This window comes from Ahaetulla prasina, chromosome 5 (genome assembly GCF_028640845.1).
Source record: "Ahaetulla prasina isolate Xishuangbanna chromosome 5, ASM2864084v1, whole genome shotgun sequence".
In the NCBI taxonomy this organism is placed as follows: domain Eukaryota; kingdom Metazoa; phylum Chordata; class Lepidosauria; order Squamata; family Colubridae; genus Ahaetulla; species Ahaetulla prasina.
In genome coordinates, this window is record NC_080543.1 from 123,247,615 (window position 1) to 123,272,783 (window position 25,169).

The following is a 25,169-nucleotide window of genomic DNA, read 5'->3' on the forward strand; positions in this document are numbered from 1 at the left end:
GTCCAGTATTCAAAAACAAAAACAAAAAAAAAGATTGGGCAGAACATTGCCTTTTTTGTGCAAAAGCTTTATTTATTCTCACAATGTTTTCTAGCCTCCTGTTGAAACCAACGTCGTTCTTGTTTTGCATCGGTAATAAAACTTTGAAAAACGGGAAAAAAGCACAGCTACTTTATTAAAAATTCATCGGGCTCCGATACGAGACGCGAAAGAGATTTCTTTTAAACAAATGCTATTAATTTTCACAGAAAACAAGGTAACACCTATTGCTCTGCCGCACCGTTTGGCATGTTGGCGATGCCCAATCCCAAACACTTAACTTCAACTTAAGTTTAAGACCAGGGCATTTATATTTGTACGTGGGCAATGCTCATGCAAGGAAGCCCCTGCCTGATGAAGTGAGCCCATAACTGGCACATTAAGGAACAACTGGCTCTACTTGGGTAGACCAAGGATCAATGGTTGTCGAAGACATATAGCAGCAGCGTTTCAATCCCAACTGACTCCTTGTGAGAATCCAAGTGTACAAATGTAGCCCATAACATCCCAGGGTCAGTTTGCTGGTTATGGCAAGGTAGATCGTCTTTGGGTTTCATTTCCCTTCAGCTGCAGGAAGGCAGTTGTACCAGTCCAGTGTCAATGTATCTGTCAGAATAGGCATTCAGCATTGGTGGATGGTCTCAGTCTCTCTCTCTCTCTTACTCAATCCCAGTTAGAAGCAGATCTATGCCAGCTCAGATCATTTCGGCAAAGGCACTTCCAGGAAGAGGCTGCTGGATTGACAAGCGTTTTCAGCCCAGGATCCAGTTTTTAATTTCCCTTGCTTGGGAGGAAAGAAGACCCAAAAGATCGGCCATTAGACATGTCAACCTTTGCACAGGTTTCCCATATGGCTTCCTCCCCCAAGCCAGGGCTTAAAAGACCAAAGGTGCTATCTTCATCTGAAGACGACCTACCTTCATTCTGAAAACGTGGGTTTTCCTCTGAGCCTCAAATGCGCCATGCTCTCTGCAGCTGAGCTCCCCTCCAGCTATATCCATGAGGCTGCTGGTGTAAGCCTGGGTATTGTAACCACTGTCCATCTATCCAAAAGTAATCAGAAGGTAGAAGTTATTTATTCCAGCACTAAGCAGGGGCTGGAGTACAAGTAGTTCTTGACTTACGTCCGATTCATTTAGTACCGTTCAAAGTTACAACGGTGCTGGAAAAAAAAAGATTTACAACTGTTTTTCACATTTTGCATCCTTTGTAGAATCCCTACGATCACGCGATTAAAATTCAGATGCTTAGCAACTGTGTCATATTGATGACGGTTGCAGTGACCCGGGTCATCCGATCACATGATCCCCTTTTATGGCCTTCTGACAAGCAAAGTCAACAGAAAAGCCAGATTCCCTTAACAGCCGTGCTCCTCAATTAGCAACGGTTAATTGCTTAACAATTGCGGCAAGAAAAGTCATGAAATGGGGGCAACACTCACTTAACAAATGTTTCACTTAGCAGTGTAAATTTTGGGCTCAACTGTGGTCATAGGTTGAGGACTACCTGTAGAACAGGTGTCTCCAACCTTGGCAATTTTAAGACTTGTGGACTTCAACTCCCAGCAAAGCTGGCTGAGGAATTCTGGGAGTTGAAGTCCACAAGTCTTAAAGTTGCCAAGGTTGGGGACCCCTGCTATAGAAGATCTTTCCGGTCCTTCCAACGCTATACAGTTCTTGGTATAAAATGAGATGATGGATTACCAACTGGGAAAAAGGTGGGGAATTCTCCCCTTTTTAAAGCCTTTTGAGGTGCCGAGATTTAGCAGAGATAGTCCTCAACTTACAACAACTGAGCCCAACATTTCTGCTGCTAAGTGACCTTCCTTTGACAACCCTTTTTGCCACAGCTGTTAAGTTAATCACGGCACTTGTTAAGTTAGTAACACGGTTGTTGAGTGAATCTGGCTCCCCTATTGACTTTGCTTGTCAGAGAAGGTCACAAATCGAAGGACCTCGGGACAGACACTGCAACCCTCCTAAATACGAGCCCAGCGTCCAAATTTTGATCACGTGATCGGAAGGGAGGGGAGGGGGCTGCTAGGGCGGTTGTGTGAAAAACGGTCATAAATCACTTCCTTTTGTGCCGGTGTAACTTTGAAAAGGTCACTAAATGAACTTGTAAGTCGAGGACTACCTGCACGTGCCGGGATGTCTCCCGACACCTTTTGTGCACCTGGTAAAAAGAGGCAGCTAGAAATTGGGCAATGTCTGTGAAGAGGAATCTTCCCCTCTACCGTGGCACCAGCAACGCTTCTCCTTTTGGGGCAATGGCGGTGGGATTGCATCGCTCGTATGGAAGCCCCTTCGCCCCCATGGGAAAAAGACAGGCAGTATCCAAACTTGATACTGTATTTTTCGGACGATAAGACGCACCAAAATTTAGAAGAGGAAAACAACAACAAAAAAGTTTTTGGCCTACCTTTATCGGGGCCTTTTTTCAGCCCCTTTTCAGGCTGTTCCCGGGGCTTTTTTTCGGCCCATTTTCGAGGCTTTTTTCGGGTTTTTTTTTTTTTTGGCTTTTTGGGGGCCATTTAAAAAAAAAACACCAGGCTGAAAAAACCTCAAAAACGGTCCCAAAAAGTCTCAAAAACAGCCCCAAAGGCTCGGAAATGCGCCCCCCTCCCAAAAGGCCGGAAAACAGGGTGTGTCAAGGCCAAAAAATGGCTGGCAGATGGGCAGGGCTTCAGCAATATTTATTCAGTCTATAAGACACAGAGATTTTCGCTCCTTTTTGGGAGACAAAAAAGTACGTCTTATAGTCCAAAAAATACAGTAAATAAAATAAACAAAGATGCCATAACCGCAGGAGCTTTGGGAGAATCTTTTTTTTTTTTCCTATTCTGTCTAGAATTTAGCCGGATCAAAACCAGCCTGCTTTCGCCCTCTTCTATCCCTCCACACGATCTGCTCAATTCTCTTGCTTGGCCTGGAATGGGAGAGGGTGGAGGGGTGGAAGGGTGGGGAATGTTAAGGGCTGGACCCTCACCTGCAGACTGCTGCTCTCGCAGGGAGAAGCACTGCTTTCCGCCAATGGAGCCATGCAGATGCAAGACCCCTCCATGCTCAGTCCGGTCACGGCCCCCCTGTCGCATTCAGACGATCCCTTCACCGAGTTCTCATCCAGCATCTCTGGATCGGCCATTTCCACTGTCCGTTTCTCTCCGGGGGACTCCAAGCAGGGCCTGGGTGGTGCCAATATTTCGGGGGTCTCCGGTGAGAGAGACCCAGCAGCCATCTCGGAGTGGGAGCCCGCTAACAGGATGTCCTCATTTATTGGGGTCAGGCCCGCCCTGGGACTCCCAGCCGACGTAGCCTCGGCTGCCTCCGCCAGCTCTTCCTGGAAGTTCTCCGGGGTGCAAGGGAGACGAAGGAAGGAGCTCTGATACAGGGCGGCACCCCGGCAAGAGAGGATCCTCATGGGTGAGTGACTCCTTAACGGAGAGTATTCCATGTAGGGACTCCTGCTGCTGGTAGGAGCCTGACGGCAGGCGTTGGAAACAGAAGGAAGATCTGGAGAGCGGAAAATGAACTGCCTTTGATCTGTGATGACGGGGTGGGTGGGGGTGGGGAAGAGAAAGGAAGAAAATGTCAGCGGGAAAATACGCCAAGCGTGCAGAACGAACAGTCTTCTCTTTAATAAGCTTGCTGGACCCTTCAGTCAGAAACAGGGGACTACTCCTTTAAGCCTGAGTGAGGATAGTCTCAACGGTGCTTTTTCAAAAAGTGGGCAACTGGACTATGGGTGTTTTTTTCCCCTTGAGGAAAAAGACATTTTGCTTCTAATCCAAGAAGTTTCATCAGTTCTAACAGAAAAAAAAATAAAACCCTCAAGAAAGTCTTCCAAAGTCTTTTGGAAAAGCATCTTTGGGACAACTGTCAGAGTTTGTTGCAGAAATCACTTCCAGAAAGCACACACAGATAACTGATTCAGCAGGATTCATTAACTTCTTCAGTTCCAGCAACAGACAAGACCAGACTAGTTTCGTTTTAGAGTGGAGCACAGAGCTTAATACAAAGAGAACCTTCTCTATACAGGGCAGTTAAATTTAGCCTAAGCCACACCCAGGTTCCTTCCAGTTTCAGTTTCCAAAACAGTTCCCATTGGCTAACCTTGTTACTATGCCTATTCATTGGCTGATCCAGCTGCTATGCCTATTCATTGGTTGACCTTGTTACCATGTCTCTGCCAGTTCATAAATATTCTGACAACAACCATGACCTGGATGATTTCAGAATCTTCATAGAAATTCGTCTAATGCTATATCAAATGCTACATTTTATCCAGTTCTGACTGGATGTTTGGGGAGCAGGTAGATGGAAGGTTTGTTTCTGACAGAATTAACCCTTCCATTTCCCGCTCGCCATCCAGTCAGAACTGAAGAGAAACATCTTCCGTAACATCTACCCTGTTTCCCCCCCAAATAAGACATCCCCTGATAATAAACCAAATTGGGCTTTTGAGCGCATGGCAATAAGGCCAAGGGCTTATTTCAGGATTTAAAAAATGTAAGACAAGGTCTTATTTTAGGGAAAACATGGTACCATTATCCGTCTTCAATATAGCATTAGAAGAATTTCTGTAGAGATTCTCAATCATCCAGGTCATGGTTGTCCCAAAGATGCTTTTCCAAAAAGGCAACAGGACTTTCTTGGGGAGGGTGGGGATTTCCTGTTAGAACTGATGAAGCTTCTTGGATGAGAAGCGAAACTTCTTCCTCAAGGGGAAAAAAAAAACATTGTGTGACTGCCTCTTGAAAAATTGTGCAGACAACAATGACTGGATGACTGAGAATCTCCATAGACATTAAATCCGAAGGTTGCATTGAAGGCACCCCACCCTATGGATCAAACAGCCATATGCTAATAGGAAGCACTATAGGGAACAAAGCAGGAGGCACTTTGGACACCCCAAAGATTTAAGAAGCCCCTCCAGACTAATCCCATCTGGTACCCAGAATGACTATTCTTCCGGTCCCCAGCAAGAGGCCTCTACATACCTGCCAGTGGAGTCTTTCTCAGCTGGATGCCAATGGGAGAGAAAGTTGGCGACGCCAGATTTCCCGGACTCCTGCATGCCAAGGAAGGACTAGGAAGGCTGCCCAAACTGTACGCCCTGGCCTTCCCCCGGATGGGGCTGGAAGAAACATGGCCCTTTCAAGCGCAAGAGAGATTTCCCATTAAGAACAAGCCGCAGAAGGCATTTGTCACGATTGCAACTCTCTTAACCCAAGCTTCATGAACTGACAGCCTGACATTAGCAACGGGGAAGAGGGAAGGATTGGAATGGAAGGAAGAAGGGAAGGGGAATGGAAGCCCAGCTGCCTCTCGGGAGAAGCTTCAGCCAGATATGCAGAGCTGGGAACTGACAACCCATTTCCTAAACAATATACAAGCACCCAATTTACAGATAACTGGATACAGATAAAAGCAATAGCACTATTATCAAATATCAAAGGATCGGCCTGTGGGTGCTCTGCCGGGCAAAATAGGCCATGGGGAGGCCTAAGAAGGCCTCTGCACAACCCGTTTTTGGTCAGTAGAGCACTGCTGGAGGCTGGGGAGAGCAAAACAAGGCGTGGGGGGGCATCTCGCCCCCTCTTTGGCTGCTAAAGTGCTGAAGGAGGTGGCTGTCCTGCTTCCCCCCTCTGCTCCCTCCTCCCCCCGGGCTCACGGAGGAAAGCTACAATGCCAATCCAACCCTTGAAGAAATCCAGTTTGACACCCCTGACTTAGACTTATATACCACTTCACAGTGCTTTTACAGCCCTCTCTAAGCAGTTTACAGAGTCAGCAATCGGGGTCCTCATTTTACCCACCTCGGAAGGATGGAAGGCTGAGTCAACCTTGAGCCTGGTGAGATTTGAACTGCCGAATGGCAGCTAGCAGTCAGCTCAAGTAGCTTGCAGTACTGCACTCTAACCATTGTGCCACCACGGCTCAAGCAAAGTTAGAGGTTGCAGGTGTTTGTTTTTTTTTAAAAATGTCTTTCCGATGCCGCCTACATACTGGTTACATTTCCTAGTGTATGGTAAATTTAAATCTACCAGTATTATGGTTACTAATATTTGGTAAATCCCATAAACTACCTCTACACTTATATTTTGAAAAAGAACCCTAAGGATTTATGGAGCTTCTCAGTTAGAAGTAGCCTGCAGTACCAAAGGCTCACAAAGTTTACTTTGTATTGTTTGGACGGGAAAACCTCCGATTCGGCTTACGCTACTCCTGTAACCATTTTATTTTATTTATTTTATTTATTTTTATTTTTCGCATTTATATACCGCCCTATCTCCCTAGGGACTCAGGGCGGTTTAAACCTCAGTAGTCTTCTCTTGGCAAAAACAAATGGCTCTCTCTGCTAGATGGCCAAGTGGGATGATTGACAGCATCTAAATCAATGCCAGGGAAAACAGCACCCTCCCATCTTTTGTCATTCATCCCTCAGACCCGACCCCTCCCCAAAGCTAAGGCAATCTGCAGAAAACAGTGGGAATTTAGTTTCCCATGACGGACGTCTTTGGTTCTTCGGTCCAAAAACCAGCTGGGCTCATCCTGACCCGCCCACCAACAACATCTCCAGGATGAGCTACTCACTGAGCTGGAAGAACTCAGAGGGCTCCTGCAGCGGACCGGAGAGAGGTCGATAGAGCAGAGGACGCCTAAGGAGGCCGGACCGTTACGCAAGCCGGGAGAAGGGGAGAAGTTCTCGGAGGAGAGGCTGCCGTTCTCGTCCAAAAAGAGTTTTCTCCTCAAGGAGGATGTGCTCAGGCTTTCCTGGGACTGGTCGGCCGATTCATCGGCTTTGAAATGGTCACCTGAGGAAGAGGAGATGAGATGCCACCACGATCGGGGAGACTCCATTTGCCTCCCAAAATAAACCAGGGTTGATAAAAATTGATGATTAAAAAAAAATGGATTTTTATTTTTATCAAATTTAATAAAATGCTCTTGGAGTGAAAATCAATCTAAAGATAGTTTTCCATTTCAGATACATTAATAATTTAGTTTATTCAGCATGAAATGGACCTTGGTGTTGTGGTCCACCAGCAGCCTGCGGAGCTGGCAGCGGAGTCGGACAGTGATGAGGCTGAGAGGAAGAACATAGGCCAGTCCTGGAGGCTGGGGAAGGACCAGATGAGGGCTCTGCGCCAGAGACTGAGGTGGGGCCAGGGCCATCGGGGAGTGAGGTGCAGACTCCAGAGCCTGATAGTAGTGAGGCAGAGGAACAGGAGGAGCCTGTTCCTAATGCACGCATGAGAAGAGCTGCCAGAAGGCAAGAGCAGCTCAAACAAAGAGGACGACTCGGGAGTAGGGCCAAGAGATGATTGGCCCCTTCCATAAGGCTTAAAAGACCAGCAACGGTGTTTGGGCTTTGCCGGAAAACAACGTTTAGTCTTGTTGCATTTATTTTGTATCGGTGTCTTGAACTTTTACCAAGAAAGGCCTTTGGCAGTTTGCCTAATTGGACCAAGGTTTGCAATAGGACTGAAGAATTTGTGTCGGGTGGAATATGCTTTAATTTAGTTGAACTACGCTGAGAATGAAGTGATTCTCAGCTGTTCGAATAAAGTTTGTTTGCTTTGATACTGACTGAGTTTCCTACTACCTACTTGGGCCTGGGTCACAACACCTTTCCTTTTATCATATGCCACCCTCCTTAGGAGGTAATCCTTACAGCTTTCTCCAGTCCAGTTTAGACTGTTATAAGAGACCCTACAGAGCAGCAGCAACTTATTTTACAAGTTACCTACCCAGTATCTTTTCCAAATCAAAATCCACAGGTAAAGATAACACAGTCTGACAAGCAGCTGGAAAAAACAAAACAAAAAAAAATATAGTAGCCAGGCTGCATCATCATCATCAGGATCGAAGCATTTAAAAACTCTCTGGTTAAAGTCTCTTCACAATCAAACCACAATCTGCATTTGGAACAAACTGGGATGAATTCAGCTTGTCGGACTCAGCTAAGCAAGGGACAGCCTGATCAGGCCCTGAATGGGAATTCTCAAAAAGAAAAAAAAAAAAGGCTACAACACTAGACCGAAAACAGCCCTCCCACAAAACCCCACATATTGGCCCGCAAAGGTTTGTGCTCCTAGCCACAATGCCAGCAACATCGTCTCGACAGGTAGTCCTCGAGTTACAGCCATAATGGAGCCTGCCCATTGTGAACATAAGTCATGACGGTTGTTAAAACCGTCATTTTGTTTTGCTGAAACTGAAAGTAACTAAGCAGAACCATTGTAAACCGTGGTCATGTCGTGTCCCACTCCTCCACTGATGGCCGGGTCAGGAAAATCCGAATCAGGCTTGCCTCTGCAGCTCTGCCCAAAGTCCTAGCAAAGTCCTCAGAGCAGGCAAGAGACCAGAAAGTGACTTCAGCAAGATAAGTTCGACTTTGCCTGACTCAGAGACTGCCAGAAAGCAGATCCTTTATATAGGCCATGGGGTGTGGCTCCATGACTCAGCACTCATTAAGGCCTGCCCCTCCCTTCCTTCTGTTGCCTCCAAATTGGGCTTTTGAGCGCATGGCAATAAGGCCAAGGGCTTATTTCAGGATTTAAAAAATGTAAGACAAGGTCTTATTTTAGGGAAAACATGGTACCATTATCCGTCTTCAATATAGCATTAGAAGAATTTCTGTAGAGATTCTCAATCATCCAGGTCATGGTTGTCCCAAAGATGCTTTTCCAAAAAGGCAACAGGACTTTCTTGGGGAGGGTGGGGATTTCCTGTTAGAACTGATGAAGCTTCTTGGATGAGAAGCGAAACTTCTTCCTCAAGGGGAAAAAAAAAACTATTGTGTGACTGCCTCTTGAAAAATTGTGCAGTCGCGTCTTTTGAGACAACAATGACTGGATGACTGAGAATCTCCATAGACATTAAATCCAAAGGTTGCATTGAAGGCACCCCACCCTATGGATCAAACAGCCATATGCTAATAGGAAGCACTATAGGGAACAAAGCAGGAGGCACTTTGGACACCCCAAAGATTTAAGAAGCCCCTCAAGACTAATCCCATCTGGTACCCAGAATGACTATTCTTCAGGTCCCCAGCAAGAGGCCTCTACATACCTGCCAGTGGAGTCTTTCTCAGCTGGATGCCAATGGGAGAGAAAGTTGGCGACGCCAGATTTCCCGGACTCCTGCATGCCAAGGAAGGACTAGGAAGGCTGCCCAAACTGTACGCCCTGGCCTTCCCCCGGATGGGGCTGGAAGAAACATGGCCCTTTCAAGCGCAAGAGAGATTTCCCATTAAGAACAAGCCGCAGAAGGCATTTGTCACGATTGCAGCTCTCTTAACCCAAGCTTCATGAACTGACAGCCTGACATTAGCAACGGGGGAGAGGGAAGGATTGGAATGGAAGGAAGAAGGGAAGGGGAATGGAAGCCCAGCTGCCTCTCGGGAGAAGCTTCAGCCAGATATGCAGAGCTGGGAACTGACAACCCATTTCCTAAACAATATACAAGCACCCAATTTACAGATAACTGGATACAGATAAAAGCAATAGCACTATTATCAAATATCAAAGGATCGGCCCGTGGGTGCTCTGCTGGGCAAAATAGGCCATGGGGAGGCCTAAGGAGGCCTCTGCACAATCCGTTTTTGGTCAGTAGAGCACTGCTGGAGGCTGGGGAGAGCAAAACAAGGCGTGGGGGGGCGCCTCGCCCCCTCTTTGGCTGCTAAAGTGCTGAAGGAGGTGGCTGTCCTGCTTCCCTCTTCTGCTCCCTCCTCCCCCCGGGCTCACGGAGGAAAGCTACAATGCCGATCCAACCCTTGAAGAAATCCAGTTTGACACCCCTGACTTAGACTTATATACCACTTCACAGTGCTTTTACAGCCCTCTCTAAGCAGTTTACAGAGTCAGCAATCGGGGTCCTCATTTTACCCACCTCGGAAGGATGGAAGGATGAGTCAACCTTGAGCCTGGTGAGATTTGAGCTGCCGAACGGCAGCTAGCAGTCAGCTCAAGTAGCTTGCAGTACTGCACTCTAACCATTGTGCCACCACGGCTCAAGCAAAGTTAGAGGTTGCAGGTGTTGTTTTTTTTTTTTAATGTCTTTCCGATGCCGCCTACATACTGGTTACATTTCCTAGTGTATGGTAAATTTAAATCTACCAGTATTATGGTTACTGATATTTGTTAAATCACATAAACTACCTCTACACTTATATTTTGAAAAAGAACCCTAAGGATTTATGGAGGTTCTCAGTTAGAAGTAGCCTGCAGTACTGCACTCTAACCACTGCACTACCAAAGGCTCACAAAGTTTACTTTGTATTGTTTGGACGGGAAAACCTCCGATTCGGCTTATGCTACTCCTGTAACCATTTTATTTTATTTATTTTAATTTTTCGCATTTATATACCGCCCTATCTCCCTAGGGACTCAGGGCGGTTTAAACCTCAGTAGTCTTCTCTTGGCAAAAACAAATGGCTCTCTCTGCTAGACGGCCAAGTGGGATGATTGACAGCATCTAAATCAATGCCAGGGAAAACAGCACCCTCCCATCTTTCGTCATTCATCCCTCAGACCAGACCCCTCCCCAAAGCTAAGGCAATCTGCAGAAAACAATGGGAATTCAGTTTCCCATTCTTTGGTCCAAAAACCAGCTGGGCTCATCCTGACCCGCCCACCAACAACATCTCCAGGATGAGCTACTCACTGAGCTGGAAGAACTCAGAGGGCTCCTGCAGCGGACCGGAGAGAGGTCGATAGAGCAGAGGACGCCTAAGGAGGCCGGACCGTTACGCAAGCCGGGAGAAGGGGAGAAGTTCTCGGAGGAGAGGCTGCCGTTCTCGTCCAAAAAGAGTTTTCTCCTCAAGGAGGATGTGCTCAAGCTTTCCTGGGACTGGTCGGCCGATTCATCGGCTTTGAAATGGTCACCTGAGGAAGAGGAGATGAGATGCCACCACGATCGGGGAGACTCCATTTGCCTCCCAAAATAAACCAGGGTTGATCAAAATTGATGATTAAAAAAAATGGATTTTTATTTTTATCAAATTTAATAAAATGCTCTTGGAGTGAAAATCAATCTAAAGATAGTTTTCCATTTCAGATACATTAATAATTTAGTTTATTCAGCATGAAATGGAGCTTGGTGTTGTGGTCCGCCAGTAGCCTGCGGAGCTGGCAGCGGAGTCGGACAGTGATGAGGCTGAGGAAGAGTGTGGGCCAGTCCTGGAGGCTGGGGAAGGACCAGATGAGGGCTCTGTGCCAGAGACTGAAGTGGGGCCAGGGCCATCGGGGAGTGAGGTGCAGGCTCCGGAGCCTCCAGAGCCTGATAGTAGTGAGGCAGAAGAACAGGAGGAGCCTGTTCCTAATGCACGCATGAGAAGAGCTGCCAGAAGGCAAGAGCAGCTCAAACAAAGAGGACGACTCGGGAGTAGGGCCAAGAGATGATTGGCCCCTTCCATAAGGCTTAAAAGACCAGCAACGGTGTTTGGGCTTTGCCGGAAAACAACGTTGAGTCTTGTTGCATTTATTTTGTATCGGTGTCTTGAACTTTTACCAAGAAAGGCCTTTGGCAGTTTGCCTAATTGGACCAAGGTTTGCAATAGGACTGAAGAATTTGTGTCCGGTGGAATATGCTTTAATTTAGTTGAACTACGCTGAGAATGAAGTGATTCTCAGCTGTTCGAATAAAGTTTGTTTGCTTTGACACTGACTGAATTTCCTACTACCTACTTGGGCCTGGGTCACAACACCTTTCCTTTTATCATATGCCACCCTCCTTAGGAGGTAATCCTTACAGCTTTCTCCAGTCCCGTTTAGACTGTTATAAGAGACCCTACAGAGCAGCAGCAACTTATTTTACAAGTTACCTACCCAGTATCTTTTCCAAATCAAAATCCACAGGCAAAGATAACACAGTCTGACAAGCAGCTGGAAAAAACAAAACAAAACAAAATATAGTAGCCAGGCTGCATCATCATCATCAGGATCGAAGCATTTAAAAACTCTCTGGTTCAAGTCTCTTCACAATCAAACCACAATCTGCATTTGGCTGCTTTTGGAACAAACTGGGATGAATTCAGCTTGTCGGACTCAGCTAAGCAAGGGACAGCCTGATCAGGCCCTGAATGGGAATTCTCAAAAAGAAAAAAAGAAAAAGGCTACAACACTAGACCGAAAACAGCCCTCCCACAAAACCCCACATATTGGCCCGCAAAGGTTTGTGCTCCTAGCCACAATGCCAGCAACATCGTCTCGACAGGTAGTCCTCGAGTTACAGCCATAATGGAGCCTGCCCATTGTGAACATAAGTCATGACGGTTGTTAAAACCGTCATTTTGTTTTGCTGAAACTGAAAGTAACTAAGCAGAACCATTGTAAACCGTGGTCATGTCGTGTCCCACTCCTCCGCTGATGGCCGGGTCAGGGAAATCCGAATCAGGCTTGCCTCTGCAGCTCTGCCCAAAGTCCTAGCAAAGTCCTCAGAGCAGGCAAGAGACCAGAAAGTGACTTCAGCAAGATAAGTTCGACTTTGCCTGACTCAGAGACTGCCAGAAAGCAGATCCTTTATATAGGCCATGGGGTGTGGCTCCATGACTCAGCACTCATTAAGGCCTGCCCCTCCCTTCCTTCTGTTGCCTCCGCCTATCCAGTCTTCTAATGCGAGGGTCACTCCAATCAGCAGCTGTTGGAAATAAACTTTCCTCAGGCTCACATGCTGTGGAGGAGGGGGAGGAGTCTAGCTGCTCCGTTTGCCTGGGCATGGAGCCAGGGCTGGGGCCGGGGGGTGCTCCCTCCTCTGCAGCCTGCTTGGGCATGGAGCCAGGGCTGGGACCGGGAGGTGCCCCCTCCTCTGCAGCTTGTCTGGGCATGGAGCCAGGACTGGGGCCGGGAGGCATACATTCCTCCGTGTTCGGGAGCAGATAAGCAGACCCCGGCTGCGGTGAGAGCGGGCAAGACACAACAGGTCAGGTCACCGCGGATCTCCTAGTTGCTGAGTGCCAGAAGGGTAGGCATGTCCATTGGGAATTTCGAACAATCGCTAAGTGATCAGTCATAAGTCAAGGACCATCTGTACATGCATCACTCTACTGCAGGGGTCTGCAAACTTGGCTCTTTTAAGACTTGTGGACTTCAACTCCTTTGCTGGCTGAGGAATTCTGGGAGTTGAAGTCCACAAGTCTTAAAAGAGCCAAGTTTGCAGACCCCTGCCCTATTGAAATGCGTGTTTTGTCTCTTTCACGCAGGTGCCCCAGATCTCTTCATAGACCAAGTGTCAGCTTTGGAATCCATATTAGGCTGGAAGCTTCCATGCTGCCACTTTCTCACATGTGGGAAAGTAGGAGAGGGGGATTTAGTAGAGGGCTTGCCTTTAGACATAATAGCATTCTTCCTGTCGGTCAAGGTCAGGCCAATCCTCCATTTGGAGAAGGAATAGTCGGAATGCTGTGTCGAGATGGGACAATTGGCGATTGGAGCATGTGATCGACTGAGGAGTGAGGGGATGGTTTTGGGGTTTTTGATTTACTGAGGGAAAACCCGGACCACTCAGATTCGGGTTTCCCCAGATGTGCCAGTTTACCTATCCTAGTAAATAGAACTTAGAAAATGCTTGCTTCAGAGTTTTTACTTGGAAGGGAGGTGGTGGTGGTGGGTTCTGGAACACTGACACTGAGTTTATTCTCTTCCCCCAAAATTTTCAAACAAACCATTATTTTTCCCAGGCTGCACGACTATTTCTCGGCCGACTGGCGAAGCATCGTTGAGCTCAGCACCTGCAATTGATGGGAGTTCTTAGTGAACAGCTGGAATATCAATAAGGAAAGCATAAACAGCATCGCTGATGTTTAGCCATCATGGGAAACGCTCCCTTCCCTTCACATTTTGGCAGTCAGGTTTGAGCAAATGGTTCGGCTTGTAGAATCCATCCATCCATCACAGAGGAAAGCCTTCCTTCAGTCCACAAACAATAGCTCAAACAAAGCGATTTTAATTATTGTAATTTAAGCCAACAGCAACAATGCCCATTGGCGTTTAGGATTATGAGGGGAAAATTCTATTTTTTTCCTTCAAATATGCAAAATGTTTTTTCCCCCTTCTTTAGCTTAGCAAGGATGGCTTCGGAAGCACATAGAACAGTCTACATGCAACAAAATTTCATTTTAATGTACGCCGAATAGTATAGATTCAACGTGACAGTTATTCCATCCTTTCTGGCTTAAGCCTTGTCTGTTGGAGATCCCGGAAACTAGCCATCCAGGTCATTTCTACTACCCTGTTTCCCCAAAAACAAGACATCCCCTGATAATAAGCCCAATCGGGCTTTCGAGTGCATGCGCTAAAATAAGCCTCCCCCTGAAAAATAAGCCCTCCCCGAAAACATTTAAACAGAGAGCTGGAAATCAGGTAAGACGGCAAGAGGAGCCCCATCTTGCTCCACGCATCCCAAAATAACAAGACCTCCCCGAAAATAAGGCCAAGCGCTTATTTCCGGGTTCAAAAAAATATAAGACAGGGTCTTATTTTCAGGGAAATGTGGTATTTGCACCACAGCCCTGAACAACATGGCTTGTAAGTGAACCTCCCCACCTCCAGAACAGAAGTAGCTACTGTATTTTTCGGAGTATAAGACACACCTTTCCCCCCAAAAAAACAGGGTGAAAATCTGGATGCATCTTATATGCCTAATGTCACCCCGCCCAGATTCTCAATGGGAGGTTTCAGAGGCTGAAAGAAGCTTCAGAAAAGAAGTTCCCAAATAGAGTTTCAGAGGCTTTTTTTTCTGAAGCTCTGTTTTGGAGGCTTTCAGAGGCAGAAAAAAAAAAAGCAAGGCACAGAGCTCACAATCAAGGAACCTGTTGCTAAAATGTACCTCTGGATGAATTGGGGGTATCCAGCTGATTGGGGGTATTCCGGGAGGCCGATCCACCTGCCAATCAGCTTTTTTCTTATTTCCCCCCAAAAAAACTAAGTTGCTAACTAACTTATAGTCCGGTGCATCTTATACTCCGAAAAACACGTTACTTACATCTGGTTGAATTCAGCTGAGAAGCCTGTTTCCCAATGGGATCGGTCCAGGGCGATGGGACAATGATGCTTTTGGTGAAAAACTAGAAAGGAAGGACAGGATGCGTATTAATGACCTGTATACCCCACCCCCTTTGTAGGGGATAACCCCAGATTGTAAAGTTTCAAGAAGTAAAAGGCAAGGCATCTTCCTGCATTAAGCTGATGCTGGATTTGAAACTGCTTTCTTTGAAACGGGCTGGGCACCAGGCAAAGGATTTTCATTTCCTGAAAATCCTCATTGTTCAGGGGATGGAGATGATTTTGAAGGTCACAGCAGGTAAGGAAAGCTTCCTAGGCAGCATCCCATTGATTGGCTGGAGCACAGACACGCCCACCAGCAGGTTTGAACCAAAGACGCTGATGATGGGTTACCTCTTCGATGGCCCTTTGCCTCCGTTCTTCAACCTCCCTGTCGATCCTGTGAAAGGGAAGGAAAGAAGGATGAGTGAGGGGCAGCCAGGGAGAACCCCCCTCAATGCCCGCAGCCACCCCACTGCCCTGCCCCACCTGGTCTGGCTGAGGTAGAAGGCCTGGCGGTGGATGTCCTCCGAGTCGATCTCCACTGGGTCAATCAGGGCCAGCTCGTCAATGGACCACATGAATCGCCCGGGGCTCTGCAGAAGCAGGTTCAAGGGGCTTTTGGAGAACCCCTCTTCTCCTCTGACCCCAGATCTCCTTAGATCATCTCTGCCCCCAGACCTTCTTTGCCCCACTAAGCTTCCAGCACCCCTCCACTCTCTCCTAGCTCCTCTCTACCCCAGATCTTCTTTGCCCTCAAGCCTCAGGCACCCCTCCCCTTCTCTTAGATCCCCTCCGCCCCCAAACACTGTTTGCCACCAAAGCCTCCAGCTCTAGATCCCCTCTGCCCCAGCCTCCTTGCAACCCCCCCCCCGCCTCAGGCACCCCTACCCCCCACGGTCTCCTAGATCCCCTCTGCCCCCAAACCTTGTTTGCCCACCAAAGCCTCCAGCACCCCTAACCTTCTCTTAAATCCTCTTTTCCCCACATGCTCTTTGCCCTCCCCCCCAAGTCTGCAACACCTTCTGCCCCAGATCTTGAGGGGTGCCTCAAGCCTCAGGCACCCCCCCCCTTCTCTTAGATCCCCTCTGCCCCCCAGACTCTCTACGACCCCCACCAAAGCCTCCAGCACCCCAACCTTCTCTTAGATCCCTTCTGCCCCAGGCGCTGTAGCCCCAAACCTCCACCACTCTTCCCCCCTTCTCCTAGATCCCCCTTGCCCCAAACTTTGCCCCCCCAAAGCTTCGAGCACCCCTAACCTTCTTATAGCCCGTCCCCAGATCCTCTTTGCTTTCAAGCGTCTAGCACCCCTCCGCTTCTCCTAGATCCCCCCTGCCCCAGCCTCTTTGCCCCCCCAGCCTAAGGCACCCCTCCCCACTTCTCCTAGATCTTCTCTGCCCCAGACCCTCTCTGCCCACCCAGCACCCCTAACCTTCTCTTAAATCTTCTCTGCCCCGAGACACACTTTGCCCCCCCAGCCCCCAGCACTCCTCCCCTCTTCTCCTAGATCCCCCTTGCCCCAAACTTTGCCCCCAAAGCTTGAGCACCCCTAACCTTCTCTTAGATCCCTTCTGCCCCAGACCGTCTTTGCCCCCAAGCCTCCAGCACCCTCCCCTTCTCCTAGATCCACCTGCCCCAGCCTCTTTGCCCCCAGCCTAAGGCACCACTCCCCCTTCTCCTAGATCCCTCTGCCCCAGACCCTCTGCCCCCCCAACTCCTAACCTTCTCTTAAATCCCTCTGCCCTGAGACACACTTTGCCCCCAAGCCTCCAGCACCCTCCCCTTCTACATCCCTCTGCCCCAGACCGTCTTTGCCCCCCAGCCTCAGGCACCTCCCCTTCTCCTAGATCCCTCTGCCCCAGACCCTCTGCCCCCCCGACTCCTAACCTTCTCTTAAATCCCTCTGCCCTGAGACACACTTTGCCCCCAAGCCTCCAGCACCTCCCCTTCTACATCCCTCTGCCCCAGACCCTCCTTGCCCCCACCAGCCTCAGGCACCTCCCCTTCTCCTAGATCCCTCTGCCCCAGACCTCTCTGCCCCCTGACTCCTAACCTTCTCTTAAATCCCTCTGCCCCGAGACACACTTTGCCCCCAAGCATCCAGCACCCTCCCCTTCTACATCCCTCTGCCCCAGACCCTCCTTGCCCCCCACCAGCCTCAGGCACCTCCCCTTCTCCTAGATCCCTCTGCCCCAGACCTCTCTGCCCCCCCGACTCCTAACCTTCTCTTAAATCCCTCTGCCCTGAGACACACTTTGCCCCCAAGCATCCAGCACCCTCCCCTTCTACATCCCTCTGCCCCAGACCCTCCTTGCCCCCCCACCAGCCTCAGGCACCCTTCCCCTTCTCCTATATCCCCTCACTCCCCAAAGCCTCCAGCACCCTCCTCCTTTCCCTCTGCCCCCCCATTCCTAGACCCCTTTTCCTCCCTCCTCCAGAGCCCCAGCACCCTCCCCTTCTCCTAGATCCCTCTGCCCCAGACCCTCTGCCCCAGACCGTCTTTGCCCCCAAAGCCTCCAGCACCCCTAACCTTCTCTTAAATCCCTCTGCCCCAGCCTCTTTGCCCCCAAGCCTCCAGCACCCTCCCCTTCTCCTAGATCCCCTTGCCCCCAAACTTTGCCCCCAAAGCCTCCAGCACCCCTAACCTTCTTAAATCCCTCTGCCCCAGACCGTCTTTGCCCCCAAGCCTCCAGCACCCCTCCCCTTCTCCTAGATCCACCTGCCCCAGCCTCTTTGCCCCCAGCCTCAGGCACCCTTCCCCTTCTCCTAGATCTTCTCTGCCCCAGACCCTCTCTGCCCACCCAGCACCCCTAACCTTCTCTTAAATCCCTCTGCCCCGAGACACACTTTGCCCCCAAGCCTCCAGCACCCTCCCCTTCTCCTAGATCCCCTTGCCCCCAAACTTTGCCCCCAAAGCCTCCAGCACCCTCCCCTTCTACATCCCTCTGCCCCAGACCGTCTTTGCCCCCAAGCATCCAGCACCCCTAACCTTCTCTTAAATCCCTCTGCCCCAGACCTCCTTGCCCCCCCAGCCTAAGGCACCCTCCCCTTCTCCTAGATCCCTCTGCCCCAGACCTCTCTGCCCCAGACCTCTCTGCCCCCCCGACTCCTAACCTTCTCTTAAATCCCTCTGCCCTGAGACACACTTTGCCCCCAAGCATCCAGCACCCTCCCCTTCTACATCCCTCTGCCCCAGACCTCCTTGCCCCCCCACCAGCCTCAGGCACCCTTCCCCTTCTCCTAGATCCCTCTGCCCTGAGACACACTTTGCCCCCAAGCCTCCAGCACCCTCCTCCTTTCCCTCTGCCCCCCCATTCCTAGACCCCCTTTTCCTCCCTCCTCCAGAGCCCCAGCACCCCCTCCCCTCCTCTCAACCCCCCCCTCCGCCCCCCACCACTCACCCCCGCGGGCGGGGCGGCGCGGAAGGCGCTGGGGCTGCAGACGGTCTGCTCCTGCAAGTGGCGGACGTCGCCGGGGCTCTCGAAAGGGTTCTGCACCCGGCCGGGAGTGTCGGGCGGCGGCGCTCCCCGCCGTTGCATCCCGGCTCCTCCGCTCGGCGACCTCCCCACGGCAGGACAACTTTCGTTGCCTTGGCCGACGGCTCTTTAACTCCTCCGCGCCGGCCGGCCAATCGGAGCTCGGGAAAGCGGCTTTCCCCGCCCCCTCCCTTCGAAGCAGCCTCTCCGGGAAGAGGCGCCGCCGCATTCAAAAGGGAGCGCGGCGTCATTGGCTGGGGGCGGCACTTCCTCGCCCTTCTCTCTCCTCCGCTCTATGGTAGCCGCGGTCGGTTGTTGTTTCTTCCCCCCCCATACTGACTCCTCTTTCCGGTGGGCTTCCGGGTGAAAGGTCGCGGACGTTGCCGTCATGGCGACCTCCTCCGGCAACTTGAACGCCGTGAGGGAAACGATGGATGGTGCGCTTCCCATTCTGCTCTCTCCCTCTTCCTCCAAGGTCCTCCTCGAGGCCATGCAGACGAGCCCTGACCGGGACTCAGGGCGGGCGGCCGTCTTCCCTCCTCTCCCTCATTCTCCGGGGGTCCTTCGAGGCCATGCAGACGAGCCCTGACCGGGACTCAGGGCGGGCGGTCGTCTTCCCCCCCCTCCCGCTTTCTCCGGGGGGCCCTCGAGGCTATGCAGACGAGCCGTGACCGGGACTCAGGACTGTCTTCGGTCTTTCCCCCCCTCATCTCACTTCCTCCGGGGGTCCCCTCGAGGCCATGCAGACGACCCCACGGAGCTAACTGACCCGCTCCCCCCTCCCCGCTTTCTCTTGCAGTGCTGATGGAGATCTCCCGCCTGCTCAACACCGGCCTGGACGCCGAGACGCTCTCCATCTGCGTGCGGCTCTGCGAGCAGGGCATCAACCCCGAGGCCTTGTCCGCCGTCATCCGGGAGCTACGAAAGGCCTCCGAGGCTCTGAAGGTGCGGGGAGGGGGTGGTGGCTGACGGGCTCTTTTGGCGGCGGGGAGGCCGGGAGACCCCACTCCCACCCCCAGGCCGGAGTGGGGATTAATTAACCCGGCTGTCCCCTTTACTTGGGGAGTCACCCCACTCCCGATCCTCCCCCTTCTCTTAGATCTGCTCTGCCCCACACCCTCTTTCAATTTCAAACCTTTATTGTCAGTGCACAACATATCCCCCCCCAAAATAAGACATTCCCCTGATAATAAGCCCAGTCGGGATTTGGAGCGCATGGCAATAAGGCCAAGCGCTTATTTCAGGGTTCAAAAAAATAAATAAAATAAAAATAAGACAGGGTCTTATTTTGGGGAAAACACGGTATGTACAATGAGATTGGTTGAGCTTCCTCAGTGCACACACCCTCCCCAACGCAATGCAACTCACAGTGAAGACAGAAAATCCCTAACCCAATAAAGAGAATAGAATAGAATAGAATAGTATTTTTTATTGGCCAAGTGTGATTGGACACACAAGGAATTTGTCTTGGTGCATATGCTCTCAGTCATATTAACTAATCATATTAACTAATATTATAATATTAACATCATATTAACGAAACACCGAGTCCTATTCAGTGGTGGGATTCTATTTGGGAGAACCGGTTGTTGGAAGAAATCTTATTTTGTTTTTTTCCATTTTACAGGGCTAATCCTGTAAGGAAGGCAGGAAGGAAACATTCTGGTGTTGTTTGTAGCCTAAACTTTATTGCCCTGCTTACAGAAACTGTCTCTCTCTCCCTTATTACATTGTAACAGCTGAGGCGAAGTGGCCATCGACGTAAGTGATGTTGAGTTGGCCATGCCCACACAGTCACATGACCACTGAGCCACGCCTACCCAGCTGGTCATTAGGGCAGAGAACCGGTTGTTAAATTATTTGAATCCCACCACTGGTCCTATTGCACCAGAGTAAACATGTTACACGTTGCGCCGGCCCTGCAGTTCATCATACTACATGATGTTATTTCACATTCAGGAGTGTGACAGCCCACGGATCAAAACTGTTCTTCAGCCTGTTTATGCAACTGGCACCCTCTTTGCCCCCCCAAAGCCTCCAGCACCTCTCCCCCTTCTAGATCCTTTCTGCGCCAGATTTTTTTGCTCCCCAAGTCTCCAGCACCCTTCCCCCTTATCCTAGATCCCCTCTGCTCTAGACTCTTTGCTCCTCCCCCTTCTCTTACAGCCCCTCTGTTCCCAGATCCTCTTTACCCCCCAAAACCTCCAACACTTTGGAGGCGGCATGCCAGGAGACCCCCAGCCGGAATTAATTACTCTTGCAGCCTCCTTTACTGGGGAGTCAGCCCAGTCACCCCCAACCTGCCTGGCAGAGACACAAAAGTCAAAAATTAACACTTGCCTGAGGTTTCAGGTCCAGGTAGTCCTCGACTTACAGCCACAATTGAGCCCAGTGTTTCTGTTAAATGAAATACTTCTTAAGTATATCATCACCCATCTCCTTCCACTTATGGCTGTAACTTTGTTGCTTGTATCCTTACTGTTTATATTAATATTAATTGTTTCCTGATCACTTAATTGTAGCCTATGACTATCATTAAATGTTAAATTTGTACCCTATGACTATCATTAAGTTTGTGCCTTACGATTCTTGATGAAGGTATCTTTTCTTTTATGTACTCTGAGAGCATATGCACCAAAGACAAATTCCTTGTTTGTCCAATCACACTTGGCCAATAAAAATTTCTATTCTATTCTATTAAGTGAGTTTGGTCCATTGTATGACTTTTTTTTTTGCCACAGTTACAGTAAGTGAATCACCGAAGATTTTAAGTCAGTAACTTTGTTGTGAAATGAATCTGGGTTTCCCCATCGACTTTGCTTGTCAAAAGGTCACAAAAGGGAATCACGTGACCCCCAGGTCACTGGAACGGTCATAAATGTGAGTCGGCTGTCAAGCATCCAAATGTAAATCACGTGACACTGGGGATGCTGCAACTGTGTGAAAAAATGGTCGTAAGTCACTTTTTTCAATGCCTTTGTAATAACTTTGAACAAAATGAACTGCTGCAAGTCGAGAACTACCTACCATGTTTCCCCGAAAATAAGATCCTGTCTTATATTTTTTTTGAACCCTGAAATAAGCGCTTGGTCTTATTGCCATGCGCTCCGAAGCCCAATTGGGCTTATTATCAGGGGAATGTCTTATTTTGGGGGAAACAGGAGATTCCCTGAAATTCAACAGTAATAAACAATATGCATGGGCATTTTTTTTAAAAAAAATACATAAATAAAAATCTGTTGCCACCTTTGGTATCGTTCTCAATGAACATTTAAAGAAATGCTGAAGTGTGAAAAATGGGCATAAGTCACATTTTTCAGTGCTGTTGTAACTTTGAACAGTCGCTAACTGAAAATCCTGTAAATCGAGGATTATCCGTAGCTGAGAATCAGTGCAGTGGAAGGGTCCCCAAGGGAAAGCATTGCATGCCAAAACAACTAGACACAAAGACAGGTTCCCCCCCCCCACACCATCACTCTGCTAAACAACTCAATCCCACAACGCTGTCTTGTGCCTTGGGACATCAAACCGTATAGCAGGGCCGTAGTCCTCGACTTACAACCACAATTGAGTGCAGCATTTATGTTGTTAAATGAAACATTTGTTAAGTGAGTTTTGCTCCATTTTATTGACTTTTTTTTTTGCCACAGTTGTTAAGTTGTTACTCACTCAAGTTGTTAAGTTAGTAACATGGTTGTTAAGTGAATCTTTCTTTCTCAGTCAGAAGGTCACAGAAGGTGATCACATGACCCCAGGACACTGCAACCGTCATAAATACAAGTCAGTTCCCAAGCATCTGAATTTTGGTGACATGACTATGGGGATGCTTACAACTACCCTGTTTCCTCCGAAATAAGACATCCCCTGATAATAAGCTCAATCGGGCTTTTGAGCACATGGCAATAAGGCCAAGCGCTTATTTCAGGGTTCAAAAAAATATAAGATGAGGTCTTATTTTTGGGGAAACCCGGTATAAGTGTGACCATAAAGTGACTTATAACTGTTTTTTCACACGACATTTGCAACATTCCCACGGTCACATGATCAAAATTTGGCCGCTTGGCAACTTGCATGTGCTTATGACAGTTGCGGTCTCTCGGGGGCATGTGATCATCTTCTGCAACTTTCTGACAAGCAAAATCAATGAGAAAGCCAGATTTCACATAACAACCGTGCAGGGGAGGGTTCTACTTACCTTTACTACCAATTTGCAACAGGATCCGCAATGCGCAGATCACCTATGACGACATCCGGGTTGGTGGGCGGAGCCTCCCACCCGCCACTGCAACCGTGTTACTAATTTAACTACGAGGATTCACTTAATAACTCTGGTAGGAAAGGTCATAAAATGGGGTAGAATTCACTGTTTTTGCCTGGCAATGGAAATTTTGGAAAGTTGTGATCCTAAGCTACCTGTAGTGGTATTGAGCTAGAAAAGTTCTTATTTTATCATTAACAGCTAAAGTTAGGAGTAGCTGCCTCTCACAAAGTGCCCGTGTTTGTAAATTCTTTTGCCTGTGGTTCTTTCCATTCAATGGGAAGAACTGATTTAGAGTTGCTCCCCAGTATTAGGTCCTCAAACAGACCGATCCCCAGTTTATGTCTTTTCATTCTATTGTAATTTAGTGATTCACCCCTCTGCTTTAGCTTTTAGAATTAATTGGGAATATGTTTGGGTGCTCGGAGAGTCTCTGTTGGTAGCTCTTAGGCAGCAAGATTTTACTGGTTGCAAGACAATCTGTAAATCATTGATTTCTACAGGCATTTTAGATAGCCAGAATGGTTCCAATAAATGCTCGGCATGTTGCTATTAATTTGTAGTAGCTTATGAACCTACACCAGTATAATCAAAATCCTTTTTTTCCTAGGCTGCTGACAATATGACAAATTAAATCTAGGAGAAGATTTTTTTCCCCCACTGAGATGAAGCTTCTGAGAAATAGAAGATTTCACCTTCATTCGTAGAAGATTTTTGTTTGAAGATGTTGGTTATTGGTTGTATAAGTTTCTCATGGATGTAGAAAATACAGTGCTTTTTAAATACCTATTAACCAATAATCTTTCAAAATGCATTTTGTATCTTTATATGATTTAAAAATCTTGAAGTTATGTATTAACTCAGAAATTTCTTTTATTGTCCCAGTTGAAACATGTGCCTCATATTTGATAATACGTTGACTGTATCGTTCAGATGTAGCCAATGGACATTAGAAGACAGATATCTGCATGAAGGTGGTTCACTCTGGTGGATTAATTTTTAAAGGTTTATTTCCTGTATATTTCCAATTTGCTGGCCATCAACATATTTAGCCTTCGAGTTAAGAAGGAAGTTTACATGTTGCAGTTCCAAAAATTGAACTAGAGTAAAACAGCATCTTTTCAATCAATCAGAATAGAGCTGGAAGGGACCTTGGAGGTCTTCTAATCCAACCCCCTGCTCAAGCAGGAGACCCTAGACCAGTTCAGACAAGTGGCTGCCCAGTCTCTTCTTAAAAACCTCCAGTGATGAAATACCCACAATTTCTGGAGGGAAGCCGTTCCACTGGTTAATTGTCCTCACTGTTAGGAGTTTTTTCTTTAATTCCAGGTTGCTTTTCTCCTCGATTAGTTTCCATCCATTGTTTCTTGTCCTGCCCTCTGGTGCTTTGGAAAATAAGTTGACCCCCTCTTCTTTGTGGCAGTCCCTCAAATACTGGAACACTGCTATTCCAAACAATATGTATTTTGTACCAAACAATCTTGTTCTGAATGAAACAAATGTCTTTTGAACTAAACAATCTTGTAAACTTTTATGACCAATGTGCTTGTTGCTGAAGACTTGTAATGCTGATCCTTAGGTGAGCCGTCCAAATGGCTGTTCAGCACTATGAAAACAATGTCAGCTTATCAAAATGCTGCAAAAGTTTTCCCTGCCTTGTTCTCTCAGTTTCACAGAGAAATGTACATCCAACAAAAATGGAAAATTGCACATAAATCACTGGTAGGACAAAAAATGCTATGAAATAGCTAATCGTTATCAGAGCTAGTTTGGTCTAGTGGTTAAAGGCACCAGAATAGAAAGTGAGAGACCGTGAGTTCAAGTCCCGCCTTAGCCATGAATGCCAGCTAGGTGACTTCAGGCCAATCACTGTCTTAAATTCAACCCAGCTCACAGGGTGGTGGTTGTGGAGAAAATAGGTGGAGGAAGGTGTGTTCACTGCCTTGACTTATTTATAAAATAATAAAGGGAGGATAAATAAATAAAAAAATAAGGTAAACCTTTTAATGTGTTTCTGAAAAAATGTTTCCTTTAAAAACAGCATTATATTTATTTTGTGTCTTTTTCCCTTTTGATACTTTAATTTTTTTTTCTCATATTCTATTTAAAAAAGCTAAATAAAAAATGGTTGGTCTCGGCATTAAATTAATCTCATTGGACTGTGTGCTACTATCTCGAGCAAAACCTCTGGGTTTTATCTTTCGTTGAATACTGCCTGAAAGAAAACAACCTTGTTTAATCCAGTGTGATTGTATTTTCATGACAGAATTTTTGAAACCTTTAAGTGTTAAACTTTTTAAGAACTGGGGTTTGCTTTATGGTAAATAAAACCAGTCATTGTACAGATAAA

General features: G+C 48.0%; 2 protein-coding genes across 3 annotated transcripts; one reads left to right on the forward strand and one right to left on the reverse strand.

The window, feature by feature from the left end:
* BORA (BORA aurora kinase A activator) lies at positions 1-18,864 on the reverse strand. Of its 2 annotated transcripts, XM_058184898.1 has the most exons (11): positions 18,487-18,707; positions 15,575-15,681; positions 15,440-15,485; positions 15,027-15,108; positions 13,708-13,773; positions 7,793-7,849; positions 6,636-6,856; positions 5,039-5,192; positions 3,028-3,581; positions 957-1,082; positions 1-823 (listed from the first exon to the last, which is right to left on the reverse strand). In XM_058184898.1, the coding sequence occupies exons 1-11, from the start codon at positions 18,622-18,624 to the stop codon at positions 740-742; spliced, it is 1,635 nt and encodes a 544-aa protein (XP_058040881.1). In that variant the 5' UTR covers positions 18,625-18,707; the 3' UTR covers positions 1-739. The 2 variants fall into 2 exon arrangements, with proteins under 2 accessions (XP_058040881.1, XP_058040880.1); XM_058184897.1 differs by lacking the exon at positions 15,575-15,681 and having other exon boundaries at positions 18,487-18,864.
* MZT1 (mitotic spindle organizing protein 1) lies at positions 18,842-25,169 on the forward strand. Its single transcript, XM_058184899.1, has 3 exons — positions 18,842-18,998; positions 19,361-19,506; positions 23,430-25,169. Exons 1-3 carry the CDS (start codon positions 18,950-18,952, stop codon positions 23,451-23,453), a joined length of 219 nt encoding a protein of 72 aa, XP_058040882.1. The 5' UTR covers positions 18,842-18,949; the 3' UTR covers positions 23,454-25,169.

Excerpts from the sequence above, each read along its gene's own strand:
- BORA (XM_058184897.1), bottom strand. The coding sequence starts at position 18,812 with ATGACGCCGCGCTCCCTTTTGAATGCGGCGGCGCCTCTTCCCGGAGAG. Across the intron at positions 15,486-18,486 it reads GCGCCGCCCCGCCCGCGGGG|GATCGACAGGGAGGTTGAAG; the intron begins GTGAGTGGTGGG and ends TCCCTTTCACAG. Across the intron at positions 5,193-6,635 it reads CTCTGAGTTCTTCCAGCTCA|GGCCATGTTTCTTCCAGCCC; the intron begins GTGAGTAGCTCA and ends TGCGCTTGAAAG.
- MZT1 (XM_058184899.1), top strand. The coding sequence starts at position 18,950 with ATGGCGACCTCCTCCGGCAACTTGAACGCCGTGAGGGAAACGATGGAT. Across the intron at positions 18,999-19,360 it reads CGTGAGGGAAACGATGGATG|TGCTGATGGAGATCTCCCGC; the intron begins GTGCGCTTCCCA and ends TTTCTCTTGCAG. Across the intron at positions 19,507-23,429 it reads AGGCCTCCGAGGCTCTGAAG|GCTGCTGACAATATGACAAA; the intron begins GTGCGGGGAGGG and ends TTTTTTTCCTAG.